The sequence below is a fragment of the Momordica charantia genome (genome assembly GCF_013281855.1).
Source record: "Momordica charantia cultivar OHB3-1 chromosome 11 unlocalized genomic scaffold, Mcharantia_2.0 BLBB01000011.1, whole genome shotgun sequence".
Lineage (NCBI taxonomy): Eukaryota > Viridiplantae > Streptophyta > Magnoliopsida > Cucurbitales > Cucurbitaceae > Momordica > Momordica charantia.
In genome coordinates this window covers 4,311,307-4,329,507 of record NW_028275159.1, presented here as the reverse complement: position 1 = coordinate 4,329,507, position 18,201 = coordinate 4,311,307, and the positions used below count along the sequence as shown (strand labels likewise).

The 18,201-nt window shown below is 31.7% G+C and overlaps 2 protein-coding genes across 4 annotated transcripts; both read right to left on the bottom strand.

Annotated features, from left to right (window-relative positions):
* Positions 1-371: 371 nt before the first annotated feature.
* On the bottom strand, positions 372-5,885 carry LOC111009005 (sulfite exporter TauE/SafE family protein 3). 3 transcript variants are annotated; one of them, XM_022281947.2, is made up of 12 exons: positions 5,535-5,884; positions 5,276-5,435; positions 4,713-4,913; positions 4,527-4,594; positions 4,387-4,417; positions 4,198-4,280; positions 4,019-4,105; positions 3,089-3,139; positions 2,738-2,959; positions 2,351-2,444; positions 1,808-1,948; positions 372-615 (listed from the first exon to the last, which is right to left on the bottom strand). In XM_022281947.2, exons 1-12 carry the CDS (start codon positions 5,775-5,777, stop codon positions 530-532), a joined length of 1,467 nt encoding a protein of 488 aa, XP_022137639.1. In that variant the 5' UTR covers positions 5,778-5,884; the 3' UTR covers positions 372-529. The 3 variants fall into 3 exon arrangements, with proteins under 3 accessions (XP_022137639.1, XP_022137722.1, XP_022137794.1); XM_022282030.2 differs by having other exon boundaries at positions 4,198-4,265; XM_022282102.2 differs by lacking the exon at positions 3,089-3,139 and having other exon boundaries at positions 5,535-5,885.
* A 3,201-nt stretch (positions 5,886-9,086) lies between these two features.
* Positions 9,087-13,727, bottom strand: LOC111012370 (sulfite exporter TauE/SafE family protein 3). Its single transcript, XM_022286509.2, has 12 exons — positions 13,094-13,727; positions 12,076-12,235; positions 11,781-11,981; positions 11,623-11,687; positions 11,481-11,508; positions 11,320-11,402; positions 11,167-11,253; positions 11,021-11,071; positions 10,698-10,919; positions 9,886-9,979; positions 9,415-9,555; positions 9,087-9,318 (listed from the first exon to the last, which is right to left on the bottom strand). The coding sequence occupies exons 1-12, from the start codon at positions 13,313-13,315 to the stop codon at positions 9,233-9,235; spliced, it is 1,440 nt and encodes a 479-aa protein (XP_022142201.1). The 5' UTR covers positions 13,316-13,727; the 3' UTR covers positions 9,087-9,232.
* Between the last annotated feature and the right edge of the window lie 4,474 nt (positions 13,728-18,201).

The window sequence follows — 18,201 nt, the reverse complement described above, 5'->3', positions numbered from 1 at the left end:
TTCAATCCTTTAGAACAGTTATATATTATAATAATTCATGTTAACTAGTTTTACCTAATAATAACGTCTTTTGTAAATTTTACCACCCATTCGAGGTTTTAAAAAACATTAGCCTTGTATTGATTGTCAACTTTATATTAACTGGTTGCATATTCTAATTACTTGTTTAAATTAAATTTGAGATTAATTTAGTAATTATTTATAAAATTTATAATTCATCTATTAAAAAAAGAGCACAGTTTAGCAATAAAGACATTTACTCTTTTTTTAAGTTCACAGCTTCACATTTATTACTAATAAAATAGTTTAATCAAAATTTGAAGATACATAATATTTCAAGTTTTAACTCAAAATAAATTCAAACATCAAAGTGAAATATAAAACATAATATATGAATAAATAAGCCAATCTAAATATAATTTATTTCATCAATATATATATTACTAAAATATCATAGTTCAAATCGCCACCCGGTATTAAACTAAAAAAAATGAAAAAGAAAAAGTAATTGCAAATTAAATTTCGCTGTCTAACCACTGCTTCGACACAAATTCTGAAATCCCATGTATTCATTTCGCTGAATCCGTTGGATCGCATCTGATATACCCACTCCACCTTGCAAAAGTTAGAATAATAATAATTAAAATAAAAAATTTACATGTCTCTTAAGAAAATATATAATCATTATTCACTTTAAATAAATAAATGTCGTTATTGTTCTTTTTTTCGTTAGTTTTATTGAATATTGTTAAGGATCCCACATTGATAAAAGAAGGGACCTACAATGGTTTATAATAGACATAGGCTACTCCTCTCATTGCCAATTGGTTTTGAGATGGAACCACATGAATATTAATAAATATGTCAATGGTCATGCTAAGTTTTAAAATATATAGTTTGAGTACTTTAGGTCGTCCTCTCCCCCTTATTCTACATGTGAAATGAGGGATCTCTCTCCTTTTGGATGGAGGGAGAGGTTCTCTCCCTTTGTTCAGGTTTTTTTGGATTCGAATCTCTATAATCTGGGATGAGGGTGCTCTTCTCTAATTCTTTCTAGATTTGTTCTTTTAGAAAGTCAGCAATGTTGGTAAAGTTTGTCATCGGAGAAAAAGCGTGAATGAAAAAAAAAAGAAGAAAGAAGGAGGGAGGAGCTTTGAGAGGTGGCCGACATCTTGAAAGGTCGAGGGAGGAATAAAAGAGAATGAAGGAAGACGAGGAGAAAGAAAAAAAAGAAGACGATGCCTAATCACCAAAAAGAAATTAAATATAATATTAATAAAGAGAAATTGCAGTGGATAGCAAAAATCTTTTATGTATATCAAAATATGTCACCTACTTATTAAATTTTCATATATAACACACTTTTTCACTCATATTAGTAGTATATAAGATACTCATATCATTAATATATTATACTCTCATATTAGTAGTATATCAAATGTATATCACATACATATTGCACATATACTCATATCAATAGTATATCAGATATAATATCACATACGTAAGTATATCAGACACTCATATTAGTAGTATATCATATACATATATAGTAGTCAAATATATCATATCATTTTGGTAAAGTTGTCATTTTAAAATTGGATCTCTGTTTTTATTAAGTGTTATATTTGAAAAAACTAAACATGTTGTTATTTTGTTAATTTTACTAAATATTTTTATCATATTTACAACCATCCATTTATAAATTTACCTAGTAAAAAAAATCTACTTAACAAATAGTCGTCATGTAATTATTCCGGTAAATAATCTTTTCTTTTTTTCAATTTCTTTAAAATGGTAAATTTACCTTGTGTGAGGGAAAAAAAGAAGAGTGTGAAGGAGAGAACGAAGATAATAATTGAAGCCCTTCCAAGCAAAGCAATAATTTCCCTCACAACATGCTGTCCACAATAGGCCGCAACCGTCGCCACCGCCGCAAAATAAACAGCTGCATGCAAATTACCCATTTATCCACTACTTTGCTCAAAATTAAAATCTCACAACCTACCTTATATATCTCTATCGTTTTTTTATTTTAGTCCTAAATTTTATTTTAATTATAAATAGTTAAAATATTTTTATTTTTCTAAAAAAATAATTTCGAATTTCAACCACCATATATTTAGTGGCGTGATGTTCTTAGATTAATAAAAAAAAACGTTAGAAACACAAATGGGTCCTATATAATCTAGTCTAACTCTGGTTCTGGAATATTTTAGGATTGTATTTTAATACGTCCATTCAACATAAAATAAAAAGTTGAGGACTTACTAAACACAATTTAAAAATTTATGGACTAATTACTAGACACAATCTAGAAAAGTTCATCTTTGTAATTTAACTTTATTACCATATGACACTGGAAATTGATCGAGAAGGTAGTATTCCACAACTGACATTGATGATGAAAACATCATCGCGAAGGTTGCCGAGGCACTTGCCACCTGCTTAAAAAGAAAAATCTTTCCTTACACAACGATCAATATAAACTGTTCTTACTAACTTTTAAATTAATTAATATGTCGTATTTTCACATTGAGAGGATAACTCAACATGGTATAGTTTTAACATGGTATATTTTAACATTGAGAGGATAACTCAACATGGGATTCACTAAAATTTCATGCGGCTATAAATATACCACATCAAAAAAATCGACAATTGATTGACAAAGTATTATGTATTCTTGTAAAAGAATCTTAGAATAAAAAGAAAAAGTGTAAAGTGTGTAATCCACCTGAGGAGGAACTCCGAGCTCCAAAAACAATGGTCCCATGATGGATCCTCCGCCGACGCCGAGCAATCCGGCGACGGTGCCGGCCGCCACGCCAAGGGTGCCGTACGCCAGAAGCTGCCCGACGCGGAATTCGGTCCGACGATCTCCCAAGGATGAAATTACTCTCCTACCCTTGTACAGGTTAATTGCCTCGTACGAACACACCCCCACAGATACTGGGATCTGCAAGAAACCCCATTCATAAGTACTTTCTAGGGAAACAAACAGAAAACTTGTTGAAGATTTTCCCGGAAACCAAACAGAAATTATAAATAAAGAAAATTAGTAGTTTCTTAATTTGTGTGGGTGGACCTGCAGTAAGTTTAGTAGCCAATATTTCCACGAGCAAGACATTGTTTTCTCCTGTTAAATTAAAGAAAAGAAGAAAAAAAAAAAAACAAGAAGTCCCATTAAAGTATGCAAATACTAGCACATACCACAAAAAAAAAAATCTTTATTTAATATTTGCATTTGCTTCATCTTGTTCTTCGTTCAACAAAAAAATATTGTCTTATTTTTTCAACAAAAATTTTTAAATCATATTTTAGTCTTGTAGTTGTAACTTTTGTCTCATATTTTCACAGATTTTATGCACAAGTAACTTCTTAAATATAAGGTTATAACAATATTTTAAGGATCAAAATATAGAGTATTAGGTTGAAATAACAATCGAAATAAATTAAATAAAAAAAGAAAACAAATAAACCAAAATAATATCTTTTTAAAAAGATAATGTCGGTAATATTATCCAATTTAAACATAACCTTTTTTTTTCAAAGGGAATTTAAACATCTCTCTCACCGCTTTAATTGTCCTCTCAGAGAAGACTCTCTCTCAAGACACAGACTTTATTTGGCACATTTTACCATTTTAATAACTTTTCCTAAAAAGAAAAATGATAATAACGACAAAAACTGACCCTACTTGGCTAAAATATAATTTTTAAAAAAAGAAAAATTATTTCCATATCTACATAAATTTAATCTTTTAATCTATCTTTCATGGTTCACAAACTAAATTTTGGCTTCTAAAACTCAAAATTTCCCCAATCAAACGATTTCTTTTTTTTTCAATCAAAATTTAAACTTTTCAAACGATTTTTTTTAGTACAATAACATGTAAGGTGAAATTTTAAACTCACGACTTGTTAGTAAAAAATAAATGCTTCAATCAAGTTGGGCAGAAATAAATATGTCGGAACTTGGAAGAGAGATAATGAAGAAGAGAAGAAATTAAGAGAACCTTGAGAATCTGGAGGACAAGGAAGGCAACCCAAACGAAGAAGAGAAGACCCAATTCCTTCCAACACACATTCTGAAGAATTGACATCTGCAAACCAATAAATAAAATCAATAATTTAGCATTAGTTGCAACATTTATAGAGTTTCATAAGATTTTGTAAAACCCCATTCTGCCCTTACTTCTACTTCTGCCTCTATTTCCTTTGTCTCCTGTCCAGGTCCACCAGGAAGAGCCCTGTACTCGATCCCTTCACTTTCAGAGGCTAATCAAATACTAATTAATCACTCTGATCAAAACCTCGTAAATCCGCGTTGGATGTCAACATGTGAATAGCTCAATAAATTAAAAAACATTTAGCTTTGACTTACCATGTGACTCACCGAAGAGCTTGTCAGCCTCCTAAATAAAAAACAACCAAGCGATACCGGAATCAAATTACAAAAGATGGATGTGAGATTGAAATTAAGTAATTAAAGAATAATTAATCATGAGAGATACAAAATTAAACCATTTTGAGAAGAAGCGTTTCCTTCTTCCAAGCTGCAACTCCCTTCAGAAATGCTTTTGTAGATATGACTTCCAATGCAGAGAACAACAACACCACACCAAATTTTAAATAACAAACACAATATTTTTTTTTTCAAAGAAGAATAATAAAATTTTGAGTTGAATAATTTTAAATTTATATAATTACATAAAAAGAGGATGAGGAGGAGAATTGTGACCATCCAATCGGCTAAAATGACATTAAAAATAACTCCAATGCTAATTCCAAGCATGAGCATGGGCTGGACAAGAAGCACCAAATCATAGTCAATAATGGGCATGTCGAGAGCCGGATGCCTTAGTTTAAGATTATAATACACCGTCGATACCGCTGCACCCATTATCATACCTGGTCGATATGAACATAATTTAACTCCAAATTGTTTCTAATAAATCTATAAACTTTCAAATTTTGTAGGTAACAGAATCTAGATTTTTAGAATTTGTATCTAATAGGTTCATGGATTTTAAAAATTATAACTTATTATGCACATAATTAAAATTGTTTAACTCCTGTTAGGTAAGTATTTTGTTTCTCATTTTCTATTTTTACTTTACTATTTAATTTTTTAAACGTTTTTAAAATCTAAACTATATATTGAAAAATTAATAAAATAATTTTTTATATTTTATTTTTATTTTTGAGAGAAATTGAGAAGAAACGAGCATAATTCCGCAAAATTAAAAGGAAAAAATAATTAGTTTACTTACATTTGGAAATGGCGGTGGAGGATTTGGGATCGAACCCAATAATGAGATTAAGCATCGGAAGGAAAAAGGCGCCGCCGCCAAGACCGCCGACGCTGCCGAAAGCCCCTCCCATAAATCCAACCGCCGTGCCGGCCACAATGCGCCACCCAAACTCCATATCCTGATACGCCGGAAAATATAATCGAATTTTAGAGATTTTTTTTTCATTCTTTTAATTAGTTTCTTTTTACCTGGATTCTTTTGGGGGAAGATCACTTACTGGCCATACGAGTTGATTATCGGCACCGTCCGCTCGCCGGAGAAAGGTCTTCGCGGCGGCGAGGAGACTTTTGAAATCTCGCCGATCATCGGCGGAACTTCTCCGTGTTTCGTCCGACGATGACATTTCCGGCATCTTCAAGCTTCTTTCTGCAGAAACTACAGCCAGAGCTAACAGAAAATTGACCGTCGCGATCAACAGCGGCCGTTTGCTCCTCCACTTGCCTCCGCCGGAATCCGCCATTGCAGCAAGCGATTTGCTAAGATAGCGCGCCTGAAGCTTCTATTTGCCGACCGATTGCAATCAAAATATTTTCTGATCTTTCTGTACCACTGACACAGAAGGCGAGAACCTGAATATAAAGGATTTTTTTTTAAGGAAATATATTATTATTTTTAAAAGTATGAATTATTGCAAGTACATTTTATCTTACTGCCTTTAAATATGTCACAACTAAAAAAAGATAAATGTAAAAATAAACAGTTTCTTTTTTTTTTTTTTAAATTATGAGTTTTTCAATATTTAATTAGAGAAATGACAAAGAACTGGTGTTCAAATACCTTTTCTTTTGGCTTTATCTACACCTTTTTGTTTTTAGATTCGTTTTCTAAAACTATTATTACTTAATTGATGAGATCGAATTTACAATCTCTTGTTGGATATATATGTCAATTAAGACGTTAATTAAACTTTTGAATTATAGAAAGGTAATACCTCCACCGAATTAGATAAATCAATTGACTTGAGTTAATAGATTTTTTTCTCAATAAATTATGTATTAGAATATAACATGGCCAATAGTATTAGTAGTGGAGGTGTGATTTAAACTTTTTTAATAATAAATATAAATTTATACAAATTAGACTTTTTATTATACTAATATAAATGCAAGTTTGGAAGTCAGATTTCAAAACAGAATTATATTAAAAAAAATACTTTTATTTTTTGAAAATTAGATTTATAACATTTTAAATCATATGATTACAACAAAAAATTAATTGACATTTATTTTTAAATAAAGCACACGCTTAGGGGAGGGGATGACTCACTGGCCAGACGAGTTGACAAATCGGAGCCGTCCGATCGCCAGAGGAAAAGTCTTCGTGTCTGTAAGAAGATTTTTGAAACGTCGCCGGTCACTGGAAAACTTCTCCGTGTTTCGTCGGAATCCGACCTCGATATTTCCGGCATCTTCAGGCCACAGGTACCAGAAAGTTGACTGTTGCGATCAACAGCCACCGTTCGCTCCACCGCCGCTCTCCGCCGTTGAAGCGAGCAATTTACACGCGCCGCCGCAAATTGCAACACAAACTTTCTACTCTATCTTTTTAATTTTGAGATGTGATTTGAAAAAGACATATTAATTATTATTACAAATAATTTTGAAAGAAAACTAATTAATGCTTTTTCTAAAACCTCAGTGTTTTATTTGTTTTTTAAATTTTCAAATCATTTTTTACTACAAAAAACTTAAAAAGCGCTTTTAATTATTCAAAATTACTTTTTAAAAATTTAACTAAATAATACTAATTTTTTTACAAAAATGTCGTTATCATTATTATTAATGATTGACAAAAACAAAAGCTTCCATGGCTAGAATCCAGATGTAAGTAATTGTGAGTATAACAGGAATGTGATTTTTTTTTTAAGTTTAAGTTTGGTAATGAAATTTAATAGGTCACATTAAATTTTAACGATGGTCCAATACGTCCTTAAAATTTCAATTTATCTTAAATTGTTAGTTTTGTATATAATTAGTTTTCAAACTTTAAATTATACGTCTAATAAATCTCTAACCTATTAAACACTTATACCTTATCCAACTTCATGAGAAATTGTTTAATTAATCCTCGACTATTTAAAAAAAACAGTAAAAAATTGTTATTCATATCAATAACCTATGTTCATGACTATGTCTGATATAACTTTTAATTCTATATTTAATAGGTATTTGAATTTTAAATATGATGTCTAATAAATATATGATACAATAGACACTTTTGTAGCCAAAACGAGTATAGCTCAGCGGTAATTCACATATCAGACGTGAAATACTTGTTAGATTGAACCCAAAAAATTATTGGACCGAAAATGTAATTTAGTCAAATATACGGTAAATGAGAGTAATCGCCTCCTCCAAAATATAGTAAATTGTCTTTTTCTTTTTTGAAGGAAAAATATAGTGAATTTGAATGTCTACTTTATATTTGAATTGTAATTTATTTATTTTTCTTAAAAGACAAACGGTACAGTGATATCAGCCACGTCCACAGTAAAAAATTAAATAAATAATTCAGATGAAAATTGCAGAAACTTTACGGCAGCGACAAAAGATGTGTGGAAAGTGGAAAGTTGGTTGGCCTACCAGCAATAAATATAAACATGTGCTTCTCAAATAATAATAAAAATAATAAATAGTGCAAATTCTTGATGAGACAACTCGGGATATTTTTAGCTTTTGGTCCCACTGCTCCTGATAATTCTTCAAGTTAGTTTGGTTGTACAATTATTTGGTTAATGGACTCTTTTTTCTTTTTTGAAAACAATCATATCGGGTAGTGGCAAATATAAGCTAAATAGCAACTATATTTAAATTTTTTAAATATGATATTTAGAAAAAGAAAGGAAGATCTAATTTTAAAATGACAATTTTACGTAAATGATATACATTTGTAATATGTATGACTATTGATATATGTATGCGATGTACATCTGATATATTATTGATATAAATGTCTAATATACTTGTAATAAATACTACTAATATGAGTGTTTGTGCAATATGTTTGTGATGTACATCTAATATACTATCCATACGAGTGTCTAATATATTACTGATATGAGTATCTGATATACTACTGATATAAGTGAAATTTTTTTGCCAAATTTGAAAATTTAAAAAACGTATGACATATTTTTAAATACATAAAAGATTTTTGTTACCCACTATAATTTCTCTAATATTTATTAGTATCTCATTGATTAGTATCTCATTGATGATCTCAATTATTCTTAATTCTATTATCCCATCCCACAATTGTTAAATGATATATTTTTTTTTATGATTGATTACATAGTCAAAATAATTTGATATTTAACATTTTATTTTGATTTTTAAACTTTCATACATACTTCATTTCGGTTTCGATGTACAATTTTCAATTGCTTTATTTCAATTCCCTTTAAAAATAAAAACTTATCACATTCTTTTAACTTTTTAAACACCATTTCACAACCATTTGATTCTAGACCCAACATATTTTAAAATTTTAATTTTATTATGAGATAAAATAAAACATTAAAAAAAACCATGGAACTACTCCATTGAGGTAGCATTTTTTATTCGAATTTGGGCAAAGAATATGATACATAAAGTTGTACAACACTTCACGTTACCTTTTCAAATCTAATTTGAAAATGCATAGTGCATAGGAAAACAATATCTAAAAATCTAATCATGCTATGCATAGATATTCAAGATTACGTACTTCCCATACTATAGATACTATACATTTCTAGACTTTCTAAGCACGCACCACAAAAACCCTGAAAGAACTCAAAAAATATAGATAAAATCTAACATCTTATCCATCAAACTTAAGAGAAATTAAATTTCCAATGCAAAATCCAAAAAAATCATAGGAATCTGAATGGAAAACAATAACAAAATCACATTTCTTTGAGAAGGACAAAAAACCTTATACATTGTATTTGCACAGATTCTCGAATCCCATGTATTCATGTCGGTGGATCTGACCAATCATCTTCGAGATTCCAACTCCACCTGTGAAAATTCAAACCAAACCAGAATCCATTTCAGATTTTATATATTATTTGCAGAGGAAATGGCTGAAACAGTTCGCTTGTATGTAGTTTTCACCTAGAGAGACTGCACTGACAAATATTGTGAAGGACAAAATGAAGATAATTAGAGATGCTCTTCCAATCAAGTTAATCAGCTTTCTGATTACGTGCTGTCCAATAAATGCAGCTGCCATGGCCACAATAGTGAAGTAAAGAGCTGCAAATATTAAAACTTGCTCAATCAGTCAAATAGTTTAAAAACTTTTGAGGAAAGAAAAATGACAATTTTTTGGATGGATTGTAACATGACGGAGTGCAAAGGAAGGAAGGATGCAATTGCTTCTCTTTTGTTTCGTTTGGATTATAAAAAACTACGCATGAAAGTTGAGATTTGAAAGTTTTGTTCTCTCTAATTTGCCCCGTTAAGATTATATTATACGTAAAATATAAAATTTTACTCCTCCCTTTGAAAGTTCTTGACTCAGATTCTTGAATTATAATATAGTAGTCGTAGAATGGATCATGTTTGAAGGTAAGATTAAGTTACCGTAAGGAACAGGAAAACGGTGTAGAAGATAGTATTGTATAACAGACATTGATGAGGAGAATGTCATTCCAAAGGTTGCTGAAGCACTCGATACCTGTGAGAGCAAAGGTATAAAAAAGTTAAGTTTGATATGATTTGATTTCTAACATGACCGGTGGAAAAACTCAAATTTAAATCATTGATGTCATCTAATAAAAACGAGAAATCAATGTAACTACAAAATTCTATTCTAATCAATGTAACATCATGGGTGGTCCACATGATGTCTCTCTACTTAAAATGGACAAAAGATCAGAAACCTTTGAGATCACGGACTTCAAACCATTGGGAGTAGCAGTGGTCCCATGAACTTTAAATGTGTTGATGTGAATGATATATAAGATATAACGTTCAAATCACAAAATATTATGATCACAATAGAATAAATTATTATGTTTTTTTTTTTCAAACAACAAATTGAAGGATTCGAAGATTCGAAGATTTTAACCTTCAACCTCAAAAGAAAAAGTTACGTCTCTTTACCACTGAGCTATGCTCATGTTGATAACAAATCATTATTTGGTATTAATTTGTTTAGAAAGTTGAAGGTTCGATCTCTCTATGCCTAAGACACCCGTGTTAGCCCAAATCTTGAACTTAGGAGACATCAAACATTTTTGGTATTAAGCTCACTCGAAGCTTCGAACTTGAGATCTCTAAAATAGTATGACCAAGATACGTCGAACTCTTACCAAAGGGGCCACGACCTTGAAATATTCTAATGGCATGACCCTCTCCTCCCTAAGGTTAGAGATAATATATAATATATATACCTGAGGGGGAATGCCCAGCTCCAAGAACAGAGGACCCATAATAAATCCTCCGCCAAGTCCAAGCAGCCCACCAACCACTCCAGCCACTATACCCAAGAAGCAATACAGAACAAGCTGGTGAACTCGAAAATTGGTCTTCTGATCTCCCAGAGATGCAATTTTTCTCCGTCCTTTATACAGGCAAACTGCCTCATAAACAGATACAGCAAAAGCAATTGGAATCTGCACAGAAATTTTGGGTACACAGAAAGTTCAATCAAACTCTTAACGGAAATCAACCAGAAAATCACAAGGCATTTGAAGGGGGGGCCCAGAAAACGTGCCTGCAGTAAGTTTAGTACCCAATATTCCACCGAACAAGTGGGTGATTCTTTCTGTTTTTCAACAAGAGGAATTTCATTTCAGTTTAGTGTGATCACAAAAATCAGGAGTTGATGAGAAAGGAAAATGAAAATAAGAGGCCAAAAACCTTAGCAATCTGTATTGCAAGGAATGCAACCCAAACTAACATAAGAAGTCCCATTTCTTTCCAGTACACATTCTTGAGGATTGGAACCTGCAATTTGGATCACAATTCAGCACTCCCATTTCTGGTATCAGTTATGGCTAAGAATGAACTTACCTCTTGATCACGGGTGTCAGTTTCAGGGCGATCGTTTGGGCCGCTGGGAAGTGGAGCATATGCCACGTTATCGGATTGAAGATCTGTTACAAAAGATGTAATATAAAATAAGAACAAGGATTAGCTCCATCTTGATACAGTAAAACAGTAAATTGGCTCACCATTTGATTCAGCACGCTTAGCAGCCTCCTGTAGTTGAAAAGAAGTGGCATCCAATTATCAGAAAAACGAATGTTCATATTAACCACGACATTGAAACTATGTGCAACAGAAACCTGTGAAGTTTCAAGTTTGAGAGATAACCGTTTTCATTATGGTTTCCTTCTTCCAAGTTTCAACCCCCTTCAAAAACGATTTCGTTGACGTAGCTGCACAAAACACCACAAAGATAAGCCAAAGGAGAAAAATGGAGAATAAAACCGTCCGGTATGAGGTGAAATGAGTTTTCATCTCTCCATTACCTATGAAGAGAACGATGAGAAGAATAGTAACCATCCAGTCTGCAAATATGACGTTAAAAACTACCCCAATGCTGATGCCGAGCATGAGCATAGGCATGATGAGAAGAACCAAGTCATAGTCAATGATAGGAAGATCAAGCGTTGGATGCCTTAACTTAAGATTATAATAAACAGTTGATGCTGCCGCACCCATTATCATACCTTTAGCAAGCAAAAGAACAGGGATTAAAGTTTGACAAATTAAGAACAAATTCACAGCAGATTTGGAGTTATTTAGTAAGATCAGTTCCCATACATTTTGATATAGCTGTAGATGACTTTGGATCAAACCCAATGATTAGACTAAGCATAGGAACATAAATCCCCCCACCACCAACGCCTCCTACACTCCCAAATGCAGCTCCCAAAAATCCAATAAAAGAACCGACTACAATCTGCCACCCGAATTCCATTTCCTGTAAACAACATTTAAAATACATGGTTAGTCCATCTACTTTACTCATACTTCTATTTAGAATTATTTAGCCCTTATCTAAAATCTTCACAAAAAAAAAAAAAAAATGATCCAAGAACAATGTATTTATGAAGACGAACATCCTCCTAAATTAATGGTAGTGTAATAATAATAATAATAAACGTAATCTAGAAGCTTTTTCCTTGAACAAGTGAGGTGAAAGTGCTGAGAAGATATGATGAGGTCAACCTTGTTTTAAATAGAAATATAATGATGAAAATGTAAAATCGTGTATCATAAAGTTAAATGATTATTATAACATAATCTAAACTTAGTTTTTTTTTTTTTGTTGTTCATGGAAGCATAAGTGTCTTCTATAAGGATGTGAACCTGAATAATTAAGACTAAAGCTGAAAAACCTTTTAGAACATTGAATATGAATTTTAGAAAAAATAATAAAAATCTGATTTGAGAATCCAAAGCATAATCTTCGTTGAAAGTACCGAAGATTGAGATTCACAAGTCGAGATAAATTTAATATACAGAGTTCCATTTTTCACATCGAAGCCATAAATAACCAAAATGATATGCATAATTTGTTAGATCTGAACCCAGACAAGGCCTAGCATGAAGATTCAAAAGCATTTTCGAAAAAAGAAAAAGAAAATTAGTCCATGAACACAAGGAAGTATAGTTTGAACATCTAAACAATATTTTCTTTCACGTTTCATTTCGAGAATATTTCAAATGATTAGATTATTTGCAAGTATGCGGTTCTAAAACAAATTTGATTGCATTTGATTTATGTTTTCATCGACAAAAAGAAAAGAGAGGTCTGAAAGTTTATCGTCATACTTACAGGCCACACATGATGATACCCCGTTTTCTCCGCCTTCCACAAGAAATCCAAAGCTACTTGGAGCAGATTCATATCTCCCAAGCTTCCTTCTTCCTCCAATCGCGACGAATCGAGCTTCATTTTTCTCTCGCCGGAAGACAGAGCCAACGCTATAGCAAAGTTGAACATCATCAACGCCATTGATCGGAAACCCGCCCATTTTCCTCCAAAATCACCAGCCATTGGATTCTGAAACTTTTGCCCTCTGTTTTGGGGATAAAAACAACAGGATCTCCGAAGCTGAGGCCAAATCGCCGCCCAGCAAACACGAAATGGTTAACTGTTTTTGAACTTTCTATAAATGATAATCAAGAAGCCGAGCGTACGCTACAAACGTGCGGACTAAATTCAGAGAAAGGATATGGCCTATATTTCAAAGAAAATTTGAACATAGAAAAAGAAAAACGCCCTAATCAATGAGAAGTGAATTCGGCTCAGTGATAATGGCAGAGGGTTGTTGTCGCTGTAGAATCTTAATTCTAAAATGGTTCTCTCTCTAATTATTGGATTCCATGAAGATTTCGATCAAACAGAATATACTTTTCTGATACGAGCGATGAAAAATCAGTAAAACCTAAAATCGTTGTATTCTTTCGATTTGATAAGATGAATTTCGATTCTTATCGGCAGGAAATATAAATTGCGATAAGACATTACGAAAATCTGACTCATCCGTGTACGTCAGTGACTTGGTGGTTGAAGAAAATTTTGTCGATCAAATTTTTCATCCGACACGCTTCCAATAATCAATCCAAAACAAGTTAAAAAATTAAAAGAACATGCCGCCTCCAATAATTGATTTTTTTTTTTTTAATTTTGAAAACGAGAAAAACATCGGATTCATTTTCAAATTATTTAATTTTCTTTGAATGTCAAAGCAGTGATCCCTCTCTTTTTTAAATATTCATTTTGATTGATGTAGTTTTCATTTTTTTTCCATATAAACCTTCTTTTTATTTCTGTATTTCTTAAAAGTGGTTATTGGTTATTTATTTTTTAATGTTTGATCACGAAGTTTAGAATTCAGTTACCGACGTACGAGATCAGATCTACAAAATAAAGTTAACACTCCGACGTTCAAGTCAGTATACAGTCTGATCAATACCCGATAGAGAATATTGTTTCGCATGCTCTAGGTGAGAGGCGGGGATCTCTATTTATAGAGATGAGCTTCCAATATGGTTTCCGCTCCAATGGCTCTCTGACTAACTAGAAATTGCGGTGCCTTGTTGAAAAACATATATGTTACCCTTGCGCATGCAGGTGCTCTTTAAGGTCCGCTCGTACTTAACAAAAGTTGATCAGAAGGTGAGATATAGCTCGGCTTGGCTTCTATTGTCGAGCTGCTTGTAACTGGTTCAAACTAAAAATTTAATTTAGTTCCTCTTATCATCACGGTCGTTGAGGATCTCTGATTTCGACGCATCACATGTGATAATTCGTCTCGAACACCTATTTACAAAATTTTAACACAAATTTTATACAAAACAAAAATTTTTTAATATAAAGTTATGACTACATTTCAAGAAAAACTTACGTATAATGTCGTGTTGAAATATGATGGAAAACAACGAGGTAAAAAATAAAATAGAATAGATAAAAATGATTACTTTTTTAATAAGTACAAGTACCAAAAATTTAAAATAGATAAAATTAAAAGTACTAGAATAAAAATAACATTAATTACATGGACCAAAATTAAAAAGTATACAGATATTTTAACTTTTTAAAACTATTTGAGTAATGATTTTATTTTAAGGGTTAAGTTCATATTATTTACTTGTTTAAAAAAAAGGTTCATATTATTTACTGTTATTTCCTTTTTTTTTTTTTTTTATTGCCAGAAAGTGGAAGAGCCAATAAAAAGATAGACAGGGCCAAGGAGTTCAATTATTGGTTAAAGCAATTAGTGCAAATGGGAAACTCCAATTTAATGGGGATGTGGTCCCCACCCAAGCTTCAGTCCAAAATTATGATGGTACTTTTGTGTGAAGTATACTAAAAAAAAAAGTGTTTGTATATATTAAAAAAAAATATATGGCACTTTTTTTTTAATATATATGTATACATCATATATGGCACTTTTAAAAACATTTTAAAATTATATTTCTTTTAATAAAATCATTTGTTTAATAGAATGTCTGCTTGGATTTAAAGATGGATTATAGTATAACTTATTCTAGCATGTGTTTTTATATTCTAAGACTTTATTGGATAACAATTTTATGTTTTATTTTAAAACTTTAACCAATTTGAAAAACAATACATAATTTTTTAAAAATTTTCATTAATATTTTAATAGCACATTTAACTTAGCGTGATAAATGTAAATTCTAGAACATAATAATGAATTGTGTACCGAGATGAGGGAGGGTGATTAATTACAGTAATGGCGAAATTGATCTTAATATCACTCTTGCCTTTTCGTGTTACATTTGTATGACGTGAAATTTAAACTTTAAACGAGGATAAAACTTGTCCTCGAGATATCTAACAACTTGTTTCCCTCTTCTCTACTGCATCCATTGTACACGTCAACGGAAAATCAAATTCTATTTCTAAGGCCTAGCAGCTGAAGTCGATGATTTGCGAACAATTTTTTTTACAAATTTATAATATTCCTAATTGACGTTTTATTCAAATACGTGGATCAAGTGGCAGATAAATGAATATCATGTTTTTCAAAAAGGAAAAAAAAATTAGAAAGAAAAAACTTTCATCGTCCAGGGAATGTTTGGAATAAAGTATATAAAAGACAATTTGATCAGAAAATAAATTTCAATATTCTAATATCGTAACTATAAAGAATAAAGATTCAAAAAATAGCACGCATCCATATGCAGAAATAAGATAAAATAATAATAGGTATAAAACTGTCAAATTGAAAAGACCAATGTTGGTTTAACAATAAATGACCATCCGTTAGTGTTTCTGTTTTTTATTCCTATTTTTTATAAATATTTGATAGTAGTATTTATTTGATGTTCTCTTTGTGTCAATTATTCATTAATTAATTTCTATCCAAAGAAAAAAAATTATCCGTCAAATGAACGTAGTTTAGGATGATTGACATATATCTCCAACCAAGAGTTTGTGAGTTTGATCTTCCACCCTACATATTGTACTAAAAAAATTATCTACTAATTTACAAAATTGAAAGGATGGAAAAAATTTGCTTGAACAATGCACAAAAACGGCCACTAGACCTATGACAGTCAACTCAAAAAAAAAAAAAAGAAAAGAAAAAGAAAGAAACCACCAATAATGTCATTTTCTCTAAAATCTTATCAATTTCGTATCACACATGTATTTTATAATTTATTGAGCATATATGAGGTCAGGTTCTAAAAAGTTATATATATATATATATATATATATATATATATATTTAAAATAATAATTAAAAAAAGAGTGTCCCACCAGAGTCCACGAGGCTGTGGTCCTAAATTCATAATACCCAACCCACTGGAAAAGCGGAAGCTTCCAGCTGAGCTGGCGTAGACCGGCAAAACGTGTAGAATGAAATATTAAGCAATCCCTCTGTCCATTCTTTTTATCGAAATTATTTATTACTAAATAATAATGATTGTTTGTTGTTATTTGTATTCTTGACTATATTTGGTTGTATTAAAAAAATAACCACTATATTTGATTTTTTTTAGTCCGTGAGTATTTTGGCCGATTCACGCTACATTTCGATTAATTTTACAAGACAATGATGTGACCCTACTACATATGTAAATAATTCTCGAACAAATGATTCAAGTAGGGTTGCGATTAATGAAGGCAAAAATGGGAACTTTCCTCTCGAGTTAGTCAATTCTATAAAGAATACTTTAAAGTGGTAATTTCTCTATTTAATTTTTATTATTTTTAGATTACTTTATGAATCCATTAAAGAGAAAAGGCATAATAATAATAATAATTGTTTAAAAAAAAGGACAGAAGGATACTTTTAAAATGGCCCCATCTCTAAATTAAAAGTTTTAAGATTATTTTATGAATCCATTAAATATTCAAAAAAGTAGTCATACAAACAGAAGAGCTCGAAAGTTGTTGGATCTTGGCAGGAAGGAAGAAAATAAAAAAATAAAAAATAAAAAAAGTAGAGAAGTTTGTTCAGAAAACGTACGACTTAATTTTAAAATTCTTACAAAGCAATTAATTCGTGTGGCTATTACTCTTTTATTTTGGGCAGGAAACAATGAATTTCGAATTTATTTCACGCTCACGTACAAAAAGAGAGGGAGAACGATTCATTTCGATTTCTTATTATCGTGGAAATCATCGTCAAGAAGGATTATACTCATGTAGTCAACGAACTCATACTAATGTTAGGAGTTGCCGCAAGCTATTTCGAGAATTAAAGAACTCTACCGAAAGCTCTTTGTACTTATCGGATCAATCACATTGATACCTTAAATAGTTCACTGAATTTTTCCGTTCCTTTTCTTTTGGTATTTCAGCGATTACTATACATATAGTATGCCTCCTCCACGGCTCCACCCACTCCATTAGTGGCTCGGCTTCATCCACGAAGCACAGTTTCTGCCTCTCTAGGCTTCACTATTACTCATGACTCTGGATTTTCTTATTATGTAGTAGTTGGCCTTATAGAAATCTACGAGGGACTAGTTGCTTCTTGAATGCCACTTGAGGATAAACTCCAAGCAAAAGGAAGTTAAGAGCATTACAATCTGTGCCTCCTTGCAAAAGGGGTCGCAGTGACCAAGCTCGGGTGAATGTTTACCAAAAACTCGGATCTTCACAAAGTCGTAAGACCATATTGGGCGGCTGATGCCTACCTAGTGCCGGAAAATCAAGGAAGTTGGTGACCTGATGACGGAGGAGTCGGCAAAATCAAAGCCATGGTAAATGGCAGTCGTAACTATAACGGTCCTAAGGTAACAAAATTCTTTATCGGATAAGTTTCAACCTACACGAAAGGCATAATGGTATGGGCACTGTTTGGGAGAGAGGCTCGGTGAAATAGACATGTTTGTGAAGATGCAGACTACTTGCACCAGGACAAAAAGAGCTTATGAAGCTTCACTATTCCCTAAGATTGG